At 44.2% G+C, this 25,183-nt stretch overlaps 2 protein-coding genes and 1 long non-coding RNA gene across 6 annotated transcripts in view; 1 reads left to right on the top strand and 2 right to left on the bottom strand.

Annotated features, from left to right (window-relative positions):
* BLTP3A (bridge-like lipid transfer protein family member 3A) overlaps positions 1-853 on the bottom strand; it is a 77,654-nt gene extending 76,801 nt beyond the window's left edge. Inside the window, exon 1 of the mRNA XM_011729168.3 lies at positions 614-853. Within this exon, the coding sequence (XP_011727470.2) occupies positions 614-657 (44 nt within the window). The 5' untranslated portion in view covers positions 658-853. The remainder of the gene's footprint in view (positions 1-613) is intronic.
* Positions 1-20,571, top strand: LOC105474487 (uncharacterized). The gene is made up of 3 exons (XR_982794.2): positions 1-224; positions 2,899-3,016; positions 19,735-20,571. It is a non-coding gene; the product is annotated as an uncharacterized lncRNA (long non-coding RNA).
* Positions 12,894-25,183, bottom strand: part of LOC105474488 (small nuclear ribonucleoprotein polypeptide C) — a 16,332-nt gene continuing 4,042 nt past the window's right edge. For 3 of the 4 annotated variants that reach the window (XM_071097175.1, XM_071097177.1, XM_071097176.1), the window contains 5 exons: positions 23,903-24,011; positions 18,462-18,551; positions 16,010-16,114; positions 13,706-13,762; positions 12,894-13,266 (listed from right to left, as the gene is read on the bottom strand). In XM_071097175.1, coding sequence (XP_070953276.1) covers positions 13,142-13,266; positions 13,706-13,762; positions 16,010-16,114; positions 18,462-18,551; positions 23,903-24,011 — 486 coding nt within the window. In that variant the 3' untranslated portion in view covers positions 12,894-13,141. The remainder of the gene's footprint in view (positions 13,267-13,705; positions 13,763-16,009; positions 16,115-18,461; positions 18,552-23,902; positions 24,012-25,183) is intronic. The other variant, XM_011729170.3, reaches the window with a different exon arrangement.

Here is a 25,183-nt window from a genome sequence, read left to right on the forward strand (position 1 = left end):
AGGGTCAGACAGAAGAGGAGGAGGTGGTGGGAGCTCCTGGGAAAGAAAAAACCAGTCTTGGTGTTGGAAATCTAAGGGGAAACGGCTTAGCAGGACTGGTGGCAGCGTTATTTAGAACGGGCAGGGGCACAGGATCTGGGAGAGGAGGGCGGTCAGAGGCCTGGAGGAAGGGGCACGGGCCCAAAGGCAGGAGGAAGCAGAGAGAAGACAGCTGGTTCGGGCAGGTAAGGGTGGGCTTCGTGGGGGCCTCGGAAAGACGGTCAGGGGAACACAGGATGACCTGCTCGGAGGTGTGGGAGGTGGGGACAGCAGGCCAGGAAAGCCCTTGAGGTGAGAGAAAAAGTCCAGGGGGCTGTTAGGGTGGGAAGAGACTAGCGGCACCCGCGCCAGGGCAGGAGGGCCCAGCGCAGGGGAAACACAGAGCGGCGACAACGGTGGGTGCCGGCGGGCGCGGGGTGCAAGCTGTCCGGGCTCGAGTTAGGCAGGGCTGCCACAGAGTCCCGGCTCCGGGCTGGAGAGAGGGAGACTGGGCCCGGAGCGCGGCGTCAGGGAGGAGGTCGGAGAGGGTTAGGAAGGGCCCGGGACCGCCGGGGACCGACGCTGGCGCTCTCACCGGGACAGGTGTTTCAGGATCTGCTTCTTAATGATCCCGGCCATGCCGGAGCCGCGGCCCGCGTGGAAGGCGGGTGGGCGGGCAGCTGTGGCCTCCTCAGTAGTGGAGAAGAGGCGGCCCCCTCACCTCGCAGCGGCGTGAGCACCGGACACAGCCGCCGCAGACGCCATGGCGCTTTCTCGCCCCTGTTTGGGCGCCTGGCGCTCCGCCACGATCCCACCCACCTGCGCGGCGCCGCGGCCGCCGGCCCAGAACGACGCGAAGATCGCGCGCCACCCGCCGGCCTTGCTTGCGGCGGCCAGAGGCGCTCGCGGTGAGGGGCGGTGGCGCGCGCAGCGCGGGGGCGGGCTGGCTGGAGCCTCCTCCCTCCGCGCTCCCATCTGCCTCTCCGGTCTGAAAAGCTTCTTTCTCCTCTGAGGGGTGTGCGGTTCCTTTCGCACCCGGCAGTCGCCTTGAAGCCTAGGAGAAAGGCGGGGTAGTTGTAATTTTTGCAGAAATTCGTTAGGTCATTGCGCAGCTCCCGGATGCCAGCGTCCGCCTCTCCTTTATTTCCCTCACACATTCACTCAGTATTTGTTGAGCACCAGCTGTACTCCAGGAATCAGGCTGGGGACTAAAAAGTAGTATGAAGGACCTCACAGACCCGTAGATGGGAGACGCGAACCAACCGCTGCGGTCAGCCGCGAAGGGCTTTGTGCTGCAGAGCTGGGAAGGGGGCGCCGTCACCCTCTTGGTGCCTCCCTTAGCCTCGGCTCCTGAACCGATGGGCAAAATATATTCACTCAAGACCTGAGCGGCGCACTGCAGAAGCACTCCCTCCCAAATATGGGGTCAGAAGAAAATGAGACAGTCAGTTGTTAAAATGACCTAGGACTTTAGAGATGAGCATCTTCACTGTGCAAATAACGGAAACGGAAGCCCTGGGAAATGAGAGCTTTCCCAAGGTCACCTACTTAGGGCCACCCGGGACTAGAACCCAAGTATTCTGACTCCCAGTCAAGTGTTACGTCCACTCTATTTCATCCATACGCTTCAAAGTGTAACCCATGGCCGGGCGCCGTGGCTCACGCCTGTAATCCCAGCACTTTGGGAGGCCGAGGCGGGCGGATCACGAGGTCAGGAGATCGAGACCATCCTGGCTAACACGGTGAAACCCCGTCTCTACTAAAAATACAAAAAAATTAGCCGGGCGTGGTGGCGGGCGCCTGTAGTCCCAGCTACTCGGGAGGCTGAGGCAGGAGAATGGCGTGAACCCGGGAGGCGGAGCTTGCAGTGAGCCGAGATGGTGCCACTGCACTCCAGCCTGGGCGACAGAGCGAGACTCCGTCTCAAAAAAAAAAAAAAAAAAAAAAAAAGTGTAACCCACATGCCGGCGACACCCGTAGACCCAATGGCAAAGATGGAAAGGTGACAGTTCTCTGGACTTAAGCCTTCAAGCAAAAATTTGGGGAAAAAAAAGAAAGACAAAAACCTCTTGAGACAGTCTTATGCCTATAATATTAGCTGGTCTGGCCACCAGCTAATATTTTATTTTAAATGTAGTCATTCATTCTTTAATATAAAACCAAGGACATTCAACCATGTCTCTCTGTCTCCCAAAACAATTGTTTCCCTCAAAACAATTACTCCCTAATTCCAGAGATAGTCTAAGCACGGTAAACCATACAAATGTTAAATTTTAAAAATAAATAATCAGGCCAGCCGCGATGGCTCTCCCCTGTAATCCCAGCACTTTGAGAGGCCGAGACAGACGGATCGCATGAGCCCAGGAGTTCGAGACCAGTCTGGGTAACATGACGAAATCTCATCTCTACAAAAAGTACAGAAATTAGCCGGGCGTGGTGGCACGCGCCTGTAATCCCAGCTACTCGGGAGGCTGAGATGGGAGGATCCCTTGAGCCTGGGAGGCAGAGGTTGCAGTGAGCTGAAATCACCCCACTGCACTCCAGCCTGGTGGACTGAGCTAGACTGTCTCAAAAATAACAGACCATGCATTCCTATGCCTATCCCTTAGTCATAGTAAGTTCAATTTTCCCCAGAAGTCCCCAAAATACTCTATAAAAGGGAAGCAAATCATCTTTGGTCTGGGTGCTTTACTACTCACTCCCCTCCAGTAGGATTGAATATCATTAATTGTCCCTCTGCCCACCTCTCACCAGAATATATAACAGGGACCAATAGGGCCTATAGAAGAGGAGGTTTCTTGCCAATGTTATCGGCCATTATTACTTTTTCCCAATTCGGTCCTCAGCCACAGGGGCCTCACAGCAATTTTTGCATTTCAGGCTTCCTTTGCTGGAGCACCCCAGCAAAGAAGATTAGACATCTGAATCAGCTATGTAAGGCAAAACCTACCGCGTGCTCAGAGACTCAGCGTCCTCACTGAATGCGTCATCACGACTGGTGAATGAGTTATTTTTGTTGAATGCAAAAATTCGTGCTCTACAAAAATATGGCCTCTTTAGGGACCAGGAAATAGGAGAGTTGATATTCTCACCGACAGTATTAATGTGTTTATCCTGCCTTGCAATTCTAAGAATCTGAGACATATAAAGACAAAAGGAATCTGAAGCCAATCCATACATTTTTTTCGAATTAAACATTTTATATTGAGATGATTATAGATTAACATTCAGTTGTAAGACATAATACAAATAGGCCGGGCGCGGTGGCTCATGCCTGTAATTCCAGCACTTTGGGGGGCCAAGGTGGGGGGGATCACTTGAGGTCAGGAGTTCGAGACCAGCCTGGCCACCATGGTGAACTCCCATGTCTACTAAAAATACAAACACAAGCTGAGCATGTTGGCGGGTGCCTGTAATCCCACCTGCTCGGGAGGCTGAGGCAGGAGAATTGTTTGAACCCGGGAGGCGAAGGCTGCAGTGAGTGATCATGCCCCTAACTGGGTAACAGAGCAAGGACTCTATCTCAAAAAAAAACAAAACAAAACAAAACAAAAAAAAAAACAGAGAAATAATACAAGTAAGTCCTTGTATCCTTTACCTAGTTCTCCCCAATAACATCTGGCAAAACTATATTGCAGCATCACAACCAAGATATTGACATCAATAGATAATATACAGAACATGTCTATCACTGTTGCCCTTTTTTTTTTTTTTTTTTAATAGCTGAAGTCTTGCTCTGTCGCCCAGGCTGGAGTGCAATGGCGTGAACTCAGCTCACTGCAACCTCTGCCTCCCAAGTTCAAGCAATTCTCCTGCCTTAGCCTCCAGAGTAGCTGGGATTACAGGCGCATGCCACCACGCCGGGCTAATTTTTCTATTTTAGTAGAGAGGGGGGTTTCACAATGTTGGCCAAGCTGGTCTCAAACTCCTGACCTCAGGTGATCTGCCTGCCTCAGCCTCACAAAGTGCTGGGATTACAGGCATGAGCCACCGCGCCCAGCCACTGTTGCCCTTTTATAATCACCCCAGTCTTCCTCCAGTACTCACCACTTCCTTAACCCCAGCAACCACCAATGTATTCTCCATTTCTATAATTTTGTAATTTTGAGAATGTTATATAAATGGAACCATACAATATGTAATCTTTGGGGATTGTACTTTTTCTTATTATTTATTTTTAATTTTTATTATTATTTTTAGAGATGGGGTCTCGTTCTGTTGTTGCCTGGGCTGGAGTGCAGTGGTGCAATCATAGCTCACTGTAGCCTCCAACTACTGGCCTCAAGGGATCCTCCACCTCTGCCTCCTGAGTGGTTGGGACTACAGGCACATGCCACCATGCCTGGCTAATTGTTTTATTTTTGGTAGAGACAGGATCTTGCTATATTTCCCAGGCTGGCATTGAACTCCTGGGCTCAAGCAGTCCTCCCACTTCAGCCTCCCAAAGAGCTCAGATTACAGGTGTGAGCCACCATGTGCCCGGCCTGAGGGTACTTTTTCCATCAGCATAATTCTCTGGAGATTCATCCAGGTAGTTATGTCTAGGAATAGTTTGTTCCTTTTTACTTATGAGTAGTATTGCATGATATAGATATACCACAGTTTGTTTAACCATTTACCTGCTGAAGGACATCTGAGCTGTCTCCAGTTTTTTATTATTATAAATAAGCTTGCTATAAATATTTGTGTACAGGTGTTTGTGTGAGCATAAGTTTTTCATTTTGCTGGGATAAGTGCCCAGGAGTGCAATAGCTGGGTTGTATGGTATTTGAGTGTTTAGTATATCTAAAAACTGCCAAACTGGTATTCAGAATGACTGTTTCATTTCATGTTCCCACCAGCAGTGTGTAAGTGATCCAGTTTCTCTGTATCTTCACCATCATTTGTGTTGTCACTATATTTATTTTAGCCATTTGATAGGTGTGTAGTGATATCTCATTGTAGTTTTGATTTGTATTTCCCTAATGGCCAATGACATTGAATACCTTTTCATGTGATTTGCCATCTATATATCTGCTTCAGTGAAATCCTTCTTCATGTCTTTTGCCCACATTCTAATTGGATTTTCTTTTTTTACCCTTGAGTTTTGAGAGTTCTTTATATATTTGAAATATTAGTATCTTGTTGGATGTGTCATTTGCAAATCTTTCTTTTTTTCTTTTTTTTTTCTGAGACAGGGTCTCACTCTGTCATCCAGGTTGGAGTGCAGTGGTGCAATCACATTCACTGCAGCCTCCACCTCCAAGGTTCAAGCAACCCTCCCACCTCAACCCCCTCCCACCCCACCGAGTAGCTGGTACTAAAGGCATGTGCCATCACACCCAGTTAATTTTTGTATTTTTTGTAAAGATAAGGTTTCACCATGTTGCCCAGGCTGGTCTCAAATTCCTGGGCTCAGATGATCCACCCGCCCTGGCCTCCCAAAGTAACGGGATTACGGGGGTGAGTCACCATGCTGGGCCTTGCAAATATTTTCTCACAGGCTGTAGGTTGTCTTTTTTCCTCTTTTTTTGTTTTTATTTTTTTATTTTTGAGATGGAGTTTCATTCTTGTTGCCCAGGCTGGAGTGCAATGGCACAATCTCTACTCACTGCAACCTCTGCCTCCTGGGTTCAAGTGATTCTCCTTCCTCAGCCTCCTGAGTAGCTGGGATTACAGGCATGTGCCACTATACCCAGTGGCTTTGGGAGGCATGAGATGGAGTCTCGCTCTGTCACCCCAGCTGGAGTGCAATGGCACGAGCCACCACACCGGCCTTTGTCTTTTTTCCTCTTAATAGGTGTTTTGTGGCCAGGTGTGGTGGCAATGGCATGATCTTGGGCTCAAGCAGTCTTCCTACCTTAGCCTCCCTGGTAGCTGGGACTACAGGCCCATGCCACTCCACCCAGCTATTATATATATGTGTGTGTGTGTGTGTGTGTGTGTGTGTATATATATATGTTTTTTTTTTTTTTTTTTTTTTTGAGACGGTCTCGCTCTGTCACCCAGACTGAAGTGCAGTAGTGCAATCGCGGCTCATGGCAACCTCTGCCTCCCAGGTTCAAGCAATCTCCTGGCTCAGCCTCCTGAGCAGCTCAGATTACAGGCGCCCACCACCACACCCAGCTAACTTTCATATTTTTAGCAGAGATGGGGTTTTGCCGTGTTGCCCAGGCTGGTCTTGAAATCCTGGACTCAAGTGATCTACCCACCTTGGCCTCCCAAGTGCTGGGATTACAGGTGTGAGCCACTGCCCCTGGCCCAGTTGGGCATATTTATGTGGATCTATTTCTAGGATCTCTATTTAGTTTCATCGATCTATGTCCTTCTCCCAACACCACGGAGTCCTGATAAGTGTATCAATGTAGTAAGTCTTGAAATCAGGTAGAATCCTCCCACTTTATTACTTTTTTGTTTTTAAGAGACAGCGTCTTGCCCTATACCGAGTACAGTGGTGTGATCATAGCTACAGCCTCAACCTCCTGGGCTCAAACGATCCTCCTGCCTCAGCCTCTGCAGTAACTGGGACCACAAGTGCGTGCCACCATACCCGGCTAATTTTTATTTTTGTAGAGATGGGGTCTCAGTATGTTGCCCAGGCTGGAGTGCAGTGCCATCTCCAGGTGTTCCAAAGTGTTGGAATTACAGGCATAAGCCACCACACCTGGCCTATTCTCTCTCAAAATTGTTTTTGCTATTCTAGTTTCTTTATCTTCCCACTTAAATTTTTTATTTTTATTTATTTATTTATTTTTTTGAGACAGAGTCACCCAGGCTGGAGTGCAGTGGCACGATTTCAGCTCATTGCAACCTCTGCCTCCTGAGTTCAAGTGATTCTTATGCCTCGACCTCCTGAGTAGCCAGGATTACAGGTGCCTGCCACCACGCCTGGCTAATTTTTGTGTTTTCAGTATTTTCGTATTTTTGCATTTTCAGTAGAGACAAGTTGGCCAGGCTGGCCTCAAGCGATCTGCCTGCCTCAGCCTCCCAAAGTGCTGGGATTACAGGCGTGAGCCACTACACCTGGCCCAACCATTTAACTTGCAGAATAATCCTGTCTATATCTACAAACATCTTGCTGGAATTTTGATAGGAATGGGGTTAAAAGTATATATTTAATTAGGGTGAATAAATATATTTATTATGTTGAGTCTTCCAATTTATTTATTTTGATCTTCTGTGATTTATTTCATCAGCACTATGTACTTTTTAACATACCCAGCCTAACTAGTTTTATTAGATTTACATCTATTGTTTTCTTTTGAGCAGTTATTTTTAATGTATGTGTCCATGTGTTCATTGCTAGTATACAGAAAAACCATTATTTTTGTATGTTTATCTTGTACCTTGAAACTTTGCTGAACTCACTCATTAGCTCTTTTTATAGGTTGAAGCAGTATTTTGTAGTATGAGGTCGTTTTGTAGATTCTTTGATTTTTTCTTTTTTTTTTTTTTCTTTTTTTTTTTTTTTTTTTTGAGACGAGTCTCGCTGTGTCTCCCAGGCTGGAGTGCAGTGGCGTGATCTCGGCTCACTGCAAGCTCCGCCTCCCGGGTTCACGCCATTCTCCCGCCTCAGCCTCCCAAGTAGCTGAGACTACAGGCGCCTGCCACCACGCCCGGCTAGTTTTTTGTATTTTTAGTAGAGACGGGGTTTCACCATGTTAGCCAGGATAGTCTCGATCTCCTGACCTCGTGATCCACCCGCCTCGGACTCCCAAAGTGCTGGGATTACAGGCTTGAGCCACCGCGCCCGGCCTGATTTTTTCTTTTTTTAATGAGATAGAGTCTTGCTCTGTCACCACCCAGACTGGAGTATAGTGGTGCTTTCAAGACTCACTGTGACTTCGACATCCGGGACTCAAGTGATCCTCCCACCTTGTCCTCCCAAAGTGCTGGGATTACAGGTGTGAGTTACCTTCTTGGAATTTTTTATGTACACAATGATGTCATATGCAATTGGGACAATTTTGTTTCTTCCTTTCTGATCTGCATGCCAAATTTTTTCTGGTAGCTAAAACTTCAGGTACATTGTTAAAAAGAGTGCTAAGAGTGGACTTTTTTGTCTTATTCCCAAACTTAGGGGCAAACCATTCAGTTTTCACCAACACATAGATCAGCTGTAGATTTTTGTGGATGCTCTTTAACAAGTTGAGGAAGTTGTCTATTTTTCTCTATTTTTATCATGATGAATTTTGTCAAATGCTTTGTCTGCATGAAATGCTATGATCAAGAATTTTTCTTATTTAGCCTGTTAACATAGTGGATTAAATTTAACTTTTTTTTTTTTTTTGAGGCAGAGTTTCGCTCTTGTTGCCCAGGCTGGAGTGCAATGGCACGATCTCGGCTCACTGCAACCTCCGCCTCCCAGGTTAAAGCGATTCTCTTGCCTCAGCCTCCCAAGTAGCTGGGATTCTGCTAATTTTGTATTTTTAGTAGAGACATGGTTTCTCCATGTTGGTCAGGCTGGTCTTGAACTCCTGACCTCAGATGATCCACCTGCCTCAGCCTCCCAAAGTGCTGGGATTACAGGCGCTAGCCACTGCACCCAGCAATAATTTTTTTTTTTTTTTTTTTTTTTTTTTTTGAGACAGAGGTTTGCTCTTGTTGCCCAGGCTGGAGTACAATGGCATGATCTCCACTCACTGCAACCTCCACCTCCTGGGTTCAGGTGATTCTCCTGCCTCAGCCTCCCTAGTAGCTGGGATTGTAGGCATGTGCCACCACGCCCAGCTAATTTTGTATTTTTAGTAGACACATGGTTTCTCCATGTTGATCAGGCTGGTCTCAAACTCCCAACCTCTGGTGATCTGCCCGCCTCAGCCTCCCAAAGTGTTGGGATTACAAGCGTGAGCCACCATGCCTGGCCTAATGATTCTCAAATACTGAATCAGCCTGCATCCCTGAAACAGATCTCTTTTGCTCATGGTATATAATGTTCATATATTGCTGAATTCTGATTGCCAATATTTGGTTAAGGATTTGTGTGCATTTCCTAGATGGCTGATGTTGAACACCTTTTCATAGGTTTTTGGCCATTTGTAAATCTTCTTTGGAAACAATGTCTGTACAGATCTCTTGTCGATTATTTAATTGTCTTTTTGTTGAGTGATATTTCTTTATACATTGTAGATACAAGTCCGTTACACGATATATTATTTGCAAAAACTTTCTCCCATTCTGTGAGCTGTCTTAACTTTCCTGATAGAAAAATGAAGTGCAGGCCGGGCGCGGTGGCTCAAGCCTGTAATCCCAGCACTTTGGGAGGCCGAGACGGGCGGATCACGAGGTCAGGAGATCGAGACCATCCTGGCTAACACGGTGAAACCCCGTCTCTAATAAAAAATACAAAAAAAAAATAGCCGGGCGAGGTGGCGGGTGCCTGTAGTCCCAGCTACTCGGGAGGCTGAGGCAGGAGAATGGCGTGAACCCGGGAGGCGGAGCTTGCAGTGAGCCGAGATCTGGCCATTGCACTCCAGCCTGGGTGACACAGCAAGACTCCATCTCAAAAAAAAAAAAAAAGAAAAAAAAAAAAAAGAAAAATGAAGTGCAGGCTGGGCGCGGTGGCTCATACCTGTAATCCCAGCACTTCAGGAGGCCGAGGCGGGCAGATCACCTGAGGTCAGGAGTTCAAGACCAGCCTGTCCAACATGGTGAAACCCCGTCTCTACTAAAAATACAAAAAAGTTAGCCAGGCGTGGTGGCGTACGTGTGTAGTCCCAGCTACTCAGGCAGCTGAGGCAGGCGAATCGCTTAAACCTGAGAGGTAGAGGTTGCAGTAAGCTGGGATTGTGCCATTGTACTCCAGCCTAGGCAACAGAGCGAGACTCCATCTCAAAAACAAACAAAAAAAAAGATAAAGAAAAATGAAGTGCAAAAAAAGTAGATGATATCCAGTTTATCTTCCCCCTACTTGTGTTGCTGTGCTTTTGGTGTCATATCTGGGAAATCATTGTCTAATCTGAAGACATGAAGATTTACATCTATATTCTCTTCTAAGATTGTATAGTTTTAGCTCTTACATTTAGGAATATGATCCATTTTAACATGACCCATATATAATTTTTATATATAGTATGATGCAGGGAATCGACTTCATAATTTTACATGTGGATATCCAGTTGTCCTAGCAACATTTGTTGAAAACATCATTTTCCCCATTGAATTGTCTTGGTGAAAATCAACTGATGACAGATGTAAGGGTTTATTTCTGGACTCTTAATTCTATTTTATTTATCTATATGTCTATTCTTATGCAAGTACCACAGTGTCTTGATTAATGTAGTTTTGTAGTAAACTTTAAAATAAAGAATCTATCGGCTGGGCGCATGGTTCATACCTGTAATCCCAGCACTTTGGGAGGCCGAGGCGGGCAGATCACGAGGTCAGGAGATCGAGACCATCCTGGCTAACACAGTGAAACCCCGCCTCTACTAAAAATAGAAAAAAAAAAATTAGCTGGGTGTGGTGGCGGGCGCCTGTGGTCCCAACTGCTGAGGAGGCTGAGGCAGGAGAATGGCGTGAACCCAGGAAGTGCAGCTTGCAGTGAGTCAAGATCGTGCCACTGCACTCCAGCCTGGGCAACAGAGTGAGACTCCGTCTCAGAAAAAAAAAAAAGGATAGCCGCAAACAATACATTGTTAGGTGAACCAATGTGTAGAACAATGTGTATCTTGGAGATCTTTTCCTATTGGTACACAGAACTTCCTTATACTGTTTTAACATGCTTAGTATATGGAACTGTGTATTGATGCATGTATATGCAACATGGTATATGCAACTGTATTATACTTAAATCAGCCCCCTATCATTGGACATCTATATTATTTCCAATCTTTTGCTGCAATACATAATACACATGTCAGTCATTTCATACATGTGCAAGTCTACCTGCAGGATAAATTTCTAGACATGGAAATACTAGGTCATAGATACAGTTATTATAATTCTGATAGATACTGCCAAATTGCCTTCCCAGAGGGTATTCAATAGTTTTCATTCCCACTTGCAATATGAGTTTTAAGTTTTTTTGTTTTTTTCTCAAGACGGGAGTCTTGCTCTGTCACCCAGGCTAGAGTGCAATGGTGCGATCTTGGCTCACTACAACCTCTGCCTCCTGGGTTCAAGCAATTATCCTGCCTCAGCCTCCCGAGTAGCTAGGATTACAGGCGCACACCACCACACCCAGCTAATGTTTTGTATTTTTTAGTAGAGACGGGGTTTCACCATGTAGGCCAGACTGGTCTCAAACTCCTGACCTTGTGATCTGCCCACCTCGGTCTCCCAAAGTGCTGGGATTACAGGCATGAGCCACCACGCCCAGCCGAGAATTTAAGTTTTACACTTCACTGAATATGAACAGTGCCAATGGCTTCCTTTCTAGATGCTTCCCTGAAAATATGCTACTTTTACAGCCTACTTATGTAACAAACAGAATTCTAAAAACACATTCTGGCCAGGCACAGTGACTCACCCCTGTAATCCCAGCACTTTGGGAGGCCGAGGCAGGAGGATCACTTGAGCCCAGGAGGTCAAAGCTGTAGTAAGCTATGACTGAGCCACTGCACCCCAGCCTGGGCAATAGAGTGAGACCCTATCTCAAAAAATAAACAAATAAAACCACCTTCTGTAATATAGAAATCTGTGTAATTTTACCAATGCTACAGAAAGTTTTCAGGCCAGGTGTAGTGGCTCACACCTGTTATCCCAACACTTCAAGAGGCTGAGGCAAGAGGAATGCTTGAAACCAGGAGTTCCAGACTAGCCTGGCCAATATTGTGAGACACTATCTCTAATTTAAAGTTGTTTGGGTTGCTTTTTGGTTTTTTTTGAGATGGGGTCTTGCTCTGTCGCCCAGGCTGTAACAGTGCAATCTCAGCTCACTGCAACCTCCGCCTCCCAGGCTCAAGCGGAATCCTCCTACCTCAGCTTCTAGAGTAGCTGGGACTATAGGCGTGTGCCACCACACCCAGCTCATCTTTGTATTTTTTTGTAAAGATGGGGTTTCCCCATGTTGCCCAGGTTGGTCTCAAACTCATGGGCTCAAGCAATCCACCCGTCTCAGTCTCCCAAAATGCCGGGATTAGAGGCGTCAGCTATCACACTTGGCCCTTTAGTTATTTTATTATTATTATTTTTGATTATTATTATGTTATTATTGTTTTTTTTTTTTTTTTTTTTGAGACTCTGTTGCCCAGGCTGGAGTACAGTGGCACAATCTTGGCTCACTGCAACCTCTGCCTCCCAGGTTCAAGTGATTCTCCCACCGCAGCCTCTTGAGTAGCTAGGATTACAGGCACGTACCACCATGCCTGGCTAATTTTTGTATTTTTAGTAGAGATGGGGTTTCACCACATTGTTCAGGCTGGTCTGGAACTCCCGACCTCAGGTGATCTGCCTGCCTCAGTCCTCAAACTGCTTGGATTACAGGCGTGAGCCACCACGCCCGGCCTTAAAGTTATTTTTAAAAATAACTTTAAATAAGTTTTTTAAAAAGGAGAAACTTTTCACATTATTTGAGCCCAAGGAAGAGGGGAGCTGAGAGAAAGGAGAAGCTGAGTTTAGGGCAATTCTTGCCATTCTTAGCTGACATGCACACAACAGGAACTATTTTCCCTTACTTCAGCATAAAAGACTTAAAATTTTCCACTTACTATACAAAGTGTTATTCATGTGAAAAATTAACCGAGCTGTTGATTGTTTTAACCAACAAAAGCTCTGCAAGTGCTAGATTTAGTGCTGTACAAGATGACTTTAGTAATAAAGGGAGGATGCCCGAAGAGATTTACTATATAGCTAAGGAAAAATAATCTCACACAGAGGATATGCTGAAGAGGTAATGAGCTAGAGAAACAGAACTGGAATGTTTCATTTCCTTTATGATACACAGAGAACACGGAGAGGAGGAAAAAGGGAACACACTTTTAATTGAAAGAGTTGACAATTTTATTTTCACATTTCCCAATATAAATGAAAACTGCATCTTTTTTGTCCCACTTCTCCCCTCCAAAACTATTCTCTCTTTGATAGGACAGGGGAGCAAGTCTTCCCTATACTGTTTAGAAAACTCAGTATCACAGCAGCATGATCTCCTGGTGAAGCAGAACAGGTAATATAAAACTGATACAATGAAGCCTCCCCTCTATCCTTATCTGTCTGGTCGAGTCATTCCGGGCCGAGTGGGCACCATCATGGGACGGGCAGGAGGTCTCATCATTGGGGGCCCAGGCATCATTGGCATGTGGCCTCCCATGGGCGGCCTCATTCCAGGAGCTGCAGGACAAAACAAAGAAGAGGGGAAAAAAGGGAGTCAGAAAATATTATTTAGGGAGAGTTTGATGGGACTTCAATTAAAAACAAAAAACGTAGCCCCCCTTGCAAAATGCTGGAAAAAAGACATACGTGACAGAAGAAATGCAACAAATTTATCACATCTGTAAATTACTTAGACATTCGCAGACAAAAAAACAAAAAGGTCAACACAAGAACCATATGGGAATCATGATCTAATGATAGTAAGGGGGAAACTATTAATACATTGCTTTCCAGAAATCACCAGGGACACTAGTTCCCTAAACTGACCTTTTTTTCTCACTCAGGGAAATTCACAACTAAGTCACATGTTTTTCAGTCAGCTCTTTTAATCAGTGATATCCACCATATAACCAGGAGCTATTTCATGAATGTACACAGGCACAGAGGACAATCTTACCACTAAGCGTTTGTTCGGAGTTGTAGGAAAGGTGAGCAGGAGGCCCATGCTGGGAACCTGTTAGTAACCATACTTAGCTCAAGTCAAGAAAAATAATAGGCAATAACGTGATTTATAACAATTAGTGCACACAAAAATCTGATTTTTCTAATGCATTTCAGAAACTATTAATGAATTTTTTTAAGTGTCCCATCAATAAACCAGCCAAATAAATGAGCCAGGGAGGGGAAGGCAGGCAGAGGGGTAGGGGAGGAACACAGGTGGTTTCAATGGAATCAATAATGTTCTACTTCTCAGCTGGGTGGTGGGTTCATGGATATTAATTTTACTATTATGCCCCATAATTTCATGTTATCTATGTTCTTTTTAAACATCAAATTTTACCAATTTATTTTTAACTAAATAATTTGGATTAAAGGTTTGCAGCAAAGGGTTCAAGAGAAAAGTATATTCAAACTTGAATATAGCCTTATCACAAATAGTGAAACACAAGAATATGCAAAGACACAAAATCCAACAGGTACAGAATTTAAGACCAATTTAAACAGGAACAGAGAATATTACTAACTTCTAAATACCACATAAAAGCCCATGCTTAACCTATATTTAAGAATTTCTTAGAGGAAATGGATGGACATAGACCAAAGATTAAAAACTGGCAACTTGTTTTCTTTGGTCTCCATAGTGGATTTACTTTGAATCAGTTGACAACATTGGGATTTCATACGAAAGAATAGATTCCTTTTTTCTTTTAAACTTTTTATTATGGAAATGTTCAAACATACACAAGAATAGTAAAGAAGAGTATAATGAACATCCATGTATCCATCATCCAGCTTCAACAATTACCCACTCTACTCCCCACCCATTCCTATCCCTGTCCACCCTCTAACTACTCAATTATTTTAACACAAATCCCACAATCTTATCATTTTATCCTGGCTTGAAAAAACAGAAAACAAAAAGCAAACTCAGGAGAAAAGGCAACACCAAGCCTGTATTCTCGAATGTCAACCACAGGCTGAAGCTGAGTTCTAGAAGCCTTCTTTAGATGAATCATGCATTCCCCAGTTCACCACATCCCTAAAACCTCTAAGAATTTGAATTTGTGAGCCTGGGTTAAGGATGCTAAAGTCATTGAAGTCATTTTGATTGTGTTTTGGGCTCACAAGTCAGTAAGGCAGGAATTCTCTTTATCTATACTCTCCCCCTCCTCTAAGTGATACCCACAGCAGACATACTGATACTTCTGCCTAGGAAGCTACCCTAGTAACTTTGCAACTTGTTTTTCCAGAGGAGTTGGAGGTGTCAGTCACATCTGTTCCCAAACCTGATTATGTCAGTTGTAGTTATTACTCTAATTATATATATATAATTTTTCTGCAAACCAATTAAATGAGTGTGAAAAGAGAACAGCTTCTATGAAAACTAACTTAATACTTAGGAAGACTCAGATAAACTATCACCAAAAAATGCTCAACAATTTGGTAGGCAAAATTATCATAAAAGATTGGAACCAGATTATATCACAAGGCTTCAGACCACTTCAAAGAAATGAAACTAAAGTTGGTAGAGGATGTGTTATAGTTATGGCTTACTGGTTAATGCAATAAATATACAGTGTTCCAATCATTAGACACACTCTTAAAGCAAAGGTCCTGCTCATGTATCAGAAAGATTTGCAAATTAACGTATGTTTAAATTGACATTAAAATAAAATGTTTGAAGTGTAAGTTTTTTACCCCTCCCCAAATAAAAAACCAACTACCAGGCTGAAAGCTTTTTAATATAATGATGTGGCCAAATTAAACTGCAAGATTCAACAAGCAGCAAGAGGTGGCTCTGCTCCAAATCAAAACTGAGAAAATGTATCTATAACCTTCCCCCTCCCCACAAAATGGAACAAGTTCATCAACCCTTCTCTTCAGTATAAATGGCCAAAAGCCAGGGTGAGGCAAGGAAACAGAAGAGAGGAAAATAAAAACAGACGCAACCTATCCTGCTTTTAGTAGCACAAGGTCACTGGATACCATCAATTATAATGATAAACCAAGTATTTCTTTTTCTTTACCATTAATAATTGACCAAATTTAATTTGTTACAATAGTACATTTAGACAGCTAATTAGACAATTTATATAAGTATTCCACCCTCAGAAGTGGAGCACAACTCCCCATTTTCAAGCTTTGGCTACACATACTAACTTCCTTCCATTAAGTGTCAGTTATGCATAGTGACTAAACTAAATGGAGCACACTAGAAACACAAGGGAGCAAACTAGAAAGACAAGACATTCAAACTTACCAGGTCCCACTGGCATCATCCCAGGAGGAGGAGGGCCCATCATTGGCATCATGGGAGGGCCCCCCATATGGGGTGCTGGCATCATACCAGGGCGAGGAGGACCCGCTGAAATAAAGAATGGAGCCTGTGGTTAAGGTGTGCTCACATATTAACATTTTCTCTTCTCTATTTTTTTTTTTTTTTTTTTTTTGAGACGGGAGTTTCATTCTTGTTGCCCAGGCCAGAGTGCGATGACATGATCTCGGCTCACCGCAACCTCCACCTCCCAGGTTCAAGCGATTCTCCTGCCTCGGCCTCCCGAGTAGTTGAGATTACAGGCATGTGCCACCGTGCCCAGCTAACTTTGTATTTTTAGTAGAGACAGAGTTTCTCCATGTTGGTCAGGATGGTCCCGAACTCCCAACCTCAGGTGATCTGCCCACCTCAACCTCCCAAAATGCTAGGATTATAGGCATTAGCCACTGCCCCCGGCAACATTTTCTCTTCTTAATCAAACTAAAAGGATCTCATGAACTCCTTCGAATTCTGAAACAATATCCCTCTTATGGTTTCTTTTTATAATAGCAGATCCACAAAAATCACATGCATAAAACATTAATAAAAAGCAAGAACAAGTCTGCCTAGACAGAAGAATAAAATAAAGTCAGATTCCCTAGGTTAAGAAAAATTGAGATTTTAATTTAAAAAAACAAACCAAGGGGGTGGAGAGGTTGTACCTTCTATAGGGCTCGTGACAAAAAGCTGATGGACTTAAGCCACAAGCATTTAATTTCAGATCCCTTTGTAAACAATGAAAACATGGTTTTAAAAGATTCTTTGGAAATACAAAGACTTATATGCAGGGATATTCCTGACAGTATCATTTACAATACCTAAAATTTGGAACAACTTAAATATCCAATAAGAAAATAGTGAGGCAGGCTGGGGATGGTGGCTTAAGCCTGTAATCCCAGCACTTTGGGAGGCCGAGGCGGGCAGATCACAGGAGGTCAGGAGGTCAGGAGTTCAGGACCAGCCTGGCCAACATGGCAAAACCCCATCTCTACTAAAAATACAAAATTAGCTGGGCATGGTGGCATGCACCTGCAATCCCAGTTACTTGGGAGGCTAAGGCAGGAGAATCACTTGAACCCAGGGAACCCAGGAGGCGGAGGTTGCAGTGAGCTGAGATCACGCCACTACACTCTAGCCTGGGCGACACAGCAAGACTCTATCTCAAAAAAAAAAAAAAAAAAGAAAGAAAGAAAGAAAGAAAATAGTGAGGTAAATTATGGTAAATTCATACCATAGACTATTCTGCTATCAAAAATAATGGAGTTGAGTACCAGCCAGTCAAGGTAGAAAAGGAGAGAGAAGTAACCTTGGAGTTGCTATGGGCTGAGGCCTGACCAGGTCCTAGGATGGCAGGTGCCCAGAAAAGGTTTGGCAGGACATTAGTGGTCCACCTACATTAGTATGCAACTATTACAAACAGCCTACTTCCCTGAGTCTATACTTGTGATTGTGTGCACGATTGAGTCTAGGTCCTGTATGTGATTTCAGTCTGACTGCTCCCAGAAGAGCCACAGTACAGTATGATCCAGTGCAGCACTCAGTCTCCTCTTGTCTGTCACACAGAAACAACAAACTTTCCCAGAAAGCTGGGCCCATGATCCACTCTCCTTTCAATGATCTCATTCTTACCTTTCTTTTTTTTCTTTGAGACACAGTCTTGCTGTGTTGCCCAGGCTGGAGTGCAGTGGGGTAATCTCAGCTCAATGCAACCTCCACCACCCAGGTTCAAGCAACTCTCCTGCCTCAGTCTTCTGAGTAGCTAGGACTACACACATGCACCACCACGCCTGGCTAATTTTTGTATTTTTAGTAGGGATGGGGTTTCATGATGTTGGCCAGGCTGGTCTTGAACTCCTGACCTCAGGTGATCCACCTGCCTCAGCCTCCCAAAGTGTTGGGATTACAGGTGTGAACCACCACGCCCAGCCTAATTCTTATGTTTCTAAGATATAGATTTTGGTGTTAGGTGGGTTAGAAAATAGGGCAAAAGACTAAGGAGTTTATCAGCTATTTCAGTCCTCTAGTGCTGTGCTCATAGAGTAAATAATTTAATGTACCTAGCAACTCCTATTCATGTATTAGCTCATCTAATCAGAGGTTCATTCTGAGCTTTCTTTCCATTTAAATCTCTCTTAGATCCACACTTGGGATGCCACAAATACAGTACTTAGTGACAATGCAATCAAAAGTTAACTCTAAAGTTAGTTTAGAAATTATACCACTAAAGTTGTTTTCCATTACTACACGCATCTATATTCAACATTTATGTATTTATACATTTATATTACTATCTACATACAAATGCAACAGCATTTGAAAGCCAACAGTGAGATAATGTAACCTAATCAAAGGACAGCCTGCCCCATCACACCCCTTAAGATTAAAACTTTAAACTTACGAAGGCTGGGGGGAGGTGGTATCATCGCCCCTGCAGGAGGAGGAGCAGAGAATGGAGTAGGAGGTATCTTTCCTTGTTGAAATGCAGCCGCTTCGGAGATGAGGGTGAGAAAAGAAAAAAGATGAATAAGAGTTCAACAACCCAGTAACTAAAATAACCACTTTCTTTTAAGTCTTTGATGGTTCCAATTACTTTACTCTTGCTAGCTGTCCTCTAAAATTATTACATCATGGTTCTACAGTTTAAAAATCATTTTTAGGTATTCACCGGCTAAAATTGCAATTAATTGGTTTATTGATTCATATTTTCTGATTAGCATTTCTTTTTTTTTTTGAGACGGAGTCTCGCTCTGTAGCCCAGGCTGGAGTGCAGTGGCTGGATCTCAGCTCACTGCAAGCTCCGCCTCCTGGGCTTATGCCATTCTCCTGCCTCAGCCTCCCGAGTAGCTGGGACTATACGCGCCCGCCACGTTTTTTGTATTTTTTAGTAGAGACGGGGTTTCACCGTGTTAGCCAGGATGGTCTCGATCTCCTGACCTCATGATCCGCACATCTTGGCCTCCCAAAGTGCTGGGATTACAGGCTTGAACCACCGTGCCTGGCCTCTACTTAGCATTTCTATGGCTAAATTAAATATGGGAGACTGGAGTAAAAATTTCCTGCCTATCAATGTCTTTTCTTTTTGAGACAGAGTCTCACTGTCACCCATGCTGTAGTGCAGGGACACAATTGCAGCTCACAGCAGCATCGACCTCCCGGGCTCAGGTGATCCTCTCACTTCATCCTCCCGAATAGCTACAGGTGCTTGGCACTATGCCTGGCTAACTTTTGTATTTTTTGTAGAGACTGGGTTTCACCAAATTGCCCAGGCTGGTCTCAAACTCCTGAGTTCATGCAATCCACTCATCTCAGCTTACCAGAGTGCCAGGATTACAGGCATGAGCCACCATGCCTGGCCCTATCAATGTCTTTTACCAAAGAGCAAGAGTCATCTTTAACCTGTAGATGTAGTTTATAACCAATTCAAGCCATTCATAGTTTTGTTTGAAAAAGTGTAATACATGCCCAAAAAGCTAGGCTTTATAAAATTTCTATCCTTCCTATGTATGCTGTCCTAGGTCAAAATAATACACTATGTTGGTTTACCAGTTTGGAAATCAATGCACTAACCTAGGATATTCAAAACATACAAAGATTTCAAACTATAAGCCTGCCCCAAAAGAGTTATGATTTTTAAGAAAATCTAATACAATCAATTTAAATTTTTTTTTCAGATGAAGCATAAGAGAAAACAAGAGAAACTGAAGATCATCTATATTTGGTTTTAGCAAAGAATCACAAATAAATATTAAAATATACACTCACAAAGTCTATTCCTGACATAAGCTGTCTATAGCCCATCCCACTCCACTCCAATGCAAAGGAAATCAAATTACTCATCAATTACTGATAATTAATGGGATCAGATCAAAAAAGTGACCTAAGTGGAGATTTATGAATAGCTTATTATCCATATGCCTCTGAACAAAGCCTGTGCGATCTCAGGGATTATATCCCAATGGACTTTTTCAATCAAAAAGGCCTCTCTCACATCTTTTGTAGGACAGCTTGTAAAGCCTGAAGTGGGGGAAGCAAAGTCACTGACTTAGTAGCAGGCTCTATGTCAACATAATCACGGATTTCATGAGTATGTCCCTGAGGGGCTCCCCTACTCTTCTCAAAAAGTCCCCCACTAAAAATGTTTATTATTCTGACTAGCCTTAAAACAAAAACAAAAACATGTACTCAAGCCGAGTGCAGTGGCTCCTGCCTATAATCCTAGCACTTTGGGAGGCTGAGGCAGGAGGATCTCTTGAGTTCCAGAGTTAAAGACTAGCTTGAGCAACATAGTGAGACCCCGTCTCTACAAAAACTAAAGATTAGCTGGGAATGGTGGTGTGCACCTGTAGTCCCAGCTACCTGGGAGGCTGAGGCAGGAGGAATGCTTGAGCCCAGGAGTTCAAGGCTACAGTGAGCTATGATCGGGCAACTGCACTCCAGCCTGGGTGACAGAGTAAGACCCTATCTCTACAAAAATTAAAATTTAAATTAAAAAAATGTTTATTCATCCTAAATTATTTTGCTGCCTATGGAAAGTAACTACAGAATATACTGTAAATCTTTTAATGCCAAGAAATTTCTAACATCTTTTCAAGTAAGGGGAAAAGATTACATCATGGTTTATTTTTTCATATGAAATGGGACAATGGGGCAGGTGTGGTGGCTCATGCCTATAATCTCAACACTTTTGGAGGCCCAGGCAGGAGGATTGCTTGAGGCCAGGAGTTCAAGACCGGCCTGAGCAACAAAGTGAGACACCATCTCTACACAAAATTTTACAAAATTAACCTAGCATAGTGGTGTGCACCTGTAGTCCTAGCTACTCAGGAGGCCAAGACCAGAGGATCACCTGAGCCCAGAAATTTGAGGCTGCAGTGAGCTTTGATTATACCACAGCACTCCAGTCTGGGCAACAGAGTGAGACTCAGTTTTTTTAAAAAAATCGGGACTGGGCATGGTGGCTCACGCCTGTAATCCCACCACTTTGGGAGGCCAAAGCAGGTCAATACTTGATGTCAGGAGTTCAAGACCAGCCTGGCCAACATGGTGAAACCCCATTTCTACCAAAACCAAAAAAAATTAGCCAGGTGTGGTGGTGTGCGCCTGTAGTCCTAGCTACTCGGGAGGCTAAGGCAGGAGACTCACTTGAACCCAGGAGGCAGAGGTTGCAGTGAGCTGAGATCGTTCTGGCCTGGGCAACAGAGCAAGACTCAATCTCAAAAAAAAAAAAAATAAATAAAATAAATAAATAAAATCAATTTTTTTTTATTTTTATTTTTTTTGAGACGGAGTCTCGCTCTGTCGCCCAGGCTGGAGTGCGGTGGCGCGATCTCTGCTCACTGCAAGCTCCGCCTCCCGGGTTCACGCCATTCTCCTGCCTCAGCCTCCCGAGTAGCTGGGACTACAGTCGCCCGCCACCTCACCCGGCTAGTTTTTTGTATTTTTTAGTAGAGACGGGGTTTCACCGGGTTAGCCAGGATGGTCTCGATTTCCTGACCTCGTGATCTGCCCGTCTCGGCCCCCCAAAGTGCTGGGATTACAGGCTTGAGCCACCGCGCCCGGCCAAATCAATTTTAAAAACTGGGACAATGTCTGAGGTTTGCTCCATAATAATCCAGGAAGGAGAAGGAGTAGGTGACAACATTTAGTGGCTCTCTTGGCCAGAAACAATTTTGCCTTCCAGGGACACTGCACAATGCCTGGAGATATTTTTAGTAGTCACAACTGGAGATTGGTACTGGCATCTAGTTAGCAGATGCCAGGCATGCTGTCAAAAATCCTGCAATGCACAGAAAGATCCCCACAGCAAAAGATTATCCAGCCTTAAATGACAACAGTATCAAGGTTGAGAAGCCCAGAATAAATGCAACAAGAGTGCTACAGCTGAGTGATGAGAAATGAAGGGTGAGGAAATTCAGAATGGGAGGTTCATTAAGCTTGTCTATTTTTTTTTTTTTTTTTTCAGACAGAGTCTCGCTCTATCGCCCAGGCCGGAATGCAGTGGTGAGACCTTGGCTCACTGCAACCTCCGCCTCCTGGGTTCAAGTGATTTATCTGCCTAAACCTCCCCGAGTAGCTGGGATTACAGGCATGCGCCACCACACCCAGCTGATTTTGTATTTTTCGTAGAGACAGGGTTTCTCCACGTTGGTCAGGCTGGTCTCTAACTCCTGATCTCAGGTGATCCACCCACCTCAGCCTCCCAAAGTGCTGGGATTACAGGCGTGAGCCACCACACCCAGCACCCGCTTGTCTATTTTATTTGAAAATTTTCACAATAGTTTTGCCTTTTTATTATTTATTAATTATTACTATTTTTTTGAGACAGAGTCTCACTCTGTCGCCCAGACTGGAGTGCAGTTCAGTGGTGCAATCATAGCTTGCTGCAACCTCCGCTTCCTGGGTTTGAGCAATTCTCCTGCCTCAGTCTCCCAAGCAGCTGGGGCTACAAGCAGGCGCCACCATGCCCATCTGAATTTTTTGTATTTTTAGTAGAGATGGGGTTTCGCCATGTTGGCCAGGCTGGTCTCAAACTCCTGACCTCAGATGATCCACCACCTCCTCCTCTCAAAGTGCTGGGATTACAGGCGTAAGCCAGTGTGCCCGGCCAGTTTTGCCTTTTTATTACTTTTTAATTTAAAAAAAACTTTTTGGCCGGGATTACCGGCGTGAGCCACCACGCCTGGGCTAATTTTTATATTTTTAGTAGAGATGGGGTTTCACCATGTCGGCCAGGATGGTCTCCAACTCCTGGCCTCAAGTGATCTGCCCGCCTCGGCCTCCCAAAATGCTGGGATTACAGGCATTAGCCGCTGCACCTGCCCTACTGCTTTTTTAAAAAGTCACATCACAAAACCCACATTTGCTTGCCAGCTTGGAGTACAACGAATGATTAAGAAAGGCTGTGATTCAAATACACCAGGATGGGCCGGGCGCGGTGGCTCAAGCCTGTAATCCCAGCACTTTGGGAGGCCGAGACGGGTGGATCACAAGGTCAGGAGATCGAGACCATCCTGGCTAACACGGTGAAACCCCATCTCTACTAAAAAATACAAAAAACTAGCCGGGCGAGGTGGTGGGCGCCTATAGTCCCAGCTACTCAGGAGGCTGAGGCAGGAGAATGGCGTGAACCCGGGAGGCGGAGCTTGCAGTGAGCTGAGATCCGGCCATTGCACTCCAGCCTGGGTGACAGAGTGAGACTCCATCTCAAAAAAAAAAAAAAAAAAAAAAAAAAAACAAATACACCAGGATGATCTAAACTAAAAATGCAACATCTCCTTCAGTTTGTGTCCTGGACCCAATAAGCCAGAACAAAATGTTCCTAACAATAAGAGCATGGGATGTACAACAGGGGTCCGAAACATATTCAGACTATTTTGTTACATCAAGTAGTTTCTTTTTGACTAGTACTCCGTCAGGACTACAAATAAAACATCTAAATATAGTCTCAAACTACTTGGGGAAAACCACAAACCCACTCCTGATCTGCTCCAAAAGAATAGGAACACACTTCTAAAACCTGTGGATTAACTACAAAGGGGCTTTATAGAAATTTGCTATAAAATCTGGTGTTAATAGATAAATATTAAGCAACTCCATTCTTCTCTGCCTCACTTCCCCATCTAACCTTATTGCTGTCTCTGATTGCTCTATCCTCAATAATAAATATTAATGTGTTCTTATATCCTTGGGAAACCAATGACCTTCCACTTCTTTCATTCAACATATCCAAATGCTCCTATTTATCATTCAGAATGAGTTGCCTCTGTGAAAAACACCAGAGACAGGGACAAGAAAGAATAGGACCATTTTACCACATCAGAACAAGAGACTGAAGCATACTTGTTTTGTCAATCAGGCTCTGAGCCTGCTCTTCCATCCATTTCTGATAATAGTCTTTCACATTCTCTTTGTGTTTCCTTCCACTGCAGTGTGTCTTTCTCACAGATGGCTGTAAAATAAAAAGATCATATCAGACATAGAAACAAATGTCCAACACTAAAAATTTAATAAAGTTTTGCCTTTATATAAGTAACGTGTCTAGTATCAGGAGCATTAGCTGGCTGCTACAGTATTACTTAAAAACATTATACAGCAACATACTGTGGTAATTTTTTTACTATATTATCTAGACCAGAGGTCAGCAAACTATGCCCCATTGGCCAGCCACTGGCTTTTGTGTTTAAAAAAAAAAAAAAAAAGTATTGGAACACAACCACATTTATCTCTATCTACCTTTTTTTTTTTTTGAACAGGGTCCTGCTCTGTTGCCCAGGATGGAATGCAATAGCACAATCTCAGCTCACTGCCGCCTCAACCATCCGGGCTCAAGCAATCATCCCACCTCAGCCTCCTGAGTTGCTGGGACTAGAGACACGAGCCACTATGACCAGCCAACTTTTAAATTTTTTGTAGAGATGACGTCTCACAATGTTGCCCAGGCTGGTCTCAAACCCCTAGGCTCAAGTGATCCTCTCACCTTGGCCTTCCAAAGTGCTGTGATATTACAGGTGTGAGCCACAGAGCCCAGCACATTTATTTATATATTGGCTACACCTTCTCTCTACAAGGAAAAGTTGAGTAACTGCAGCAAAGGTGGTGGTCCCAGCTACTTGGGAAGCTAAGATGAGAAGGACGTTTGAGCATAGGAGATCAAGGCTACAGTGAGCCAAGATCACTCCACTACACTCCAGCCTGGGTGACAAAGCAAAATCCTATCTCAAAAAAAAAAAAAATTGTTCCTGGCTGGGCACAGTGGCTCCAGCCTATAATCCCAGCACTTTGGGAGGCCGACGCGGGTGGATCACGAGGTAAGATTGAGACCATCCTGGCTAACATGGTGAAACCCCGTTTCTACTAAAAATACAAAAAATTAGCCAGGCATGGTGGCAGGTGCCTGTAGTCCCAGCTACTCAGGAGGCTGTGGCAGGAGAATGGCATGAACCCAGGAGGCAGAGCGTGTAGTGAGTTAAGATTGTGCCATTGCACTCCAACCTGGGAGACACAGAGAGACTCTGTCTCAAAAAAAAAAAAAAAAAAAATTGTTCCTTGTCCTCCCAACCACTGCTTACATTAACACAACAATGATGCCTTAAGCCTAATAACAAAATCATGACTAGCAGG

This window comes from Macaca nemestrina, chromosome 5 (genome assembly GCF_043159975.1).
Source record: "Macaca nemestrina isolate mMacNem1 chromosome 5, mMacNem.hap1, whole genome shotgun sequence".
In the NCBI taxonomy this organism is placed as follows: domain Eukaryota; kingdom Metazoa; phylum Chordata; class Mammalia; order Primates; family Cercopithecidae; genus Macaca; species Macaca nemestrina.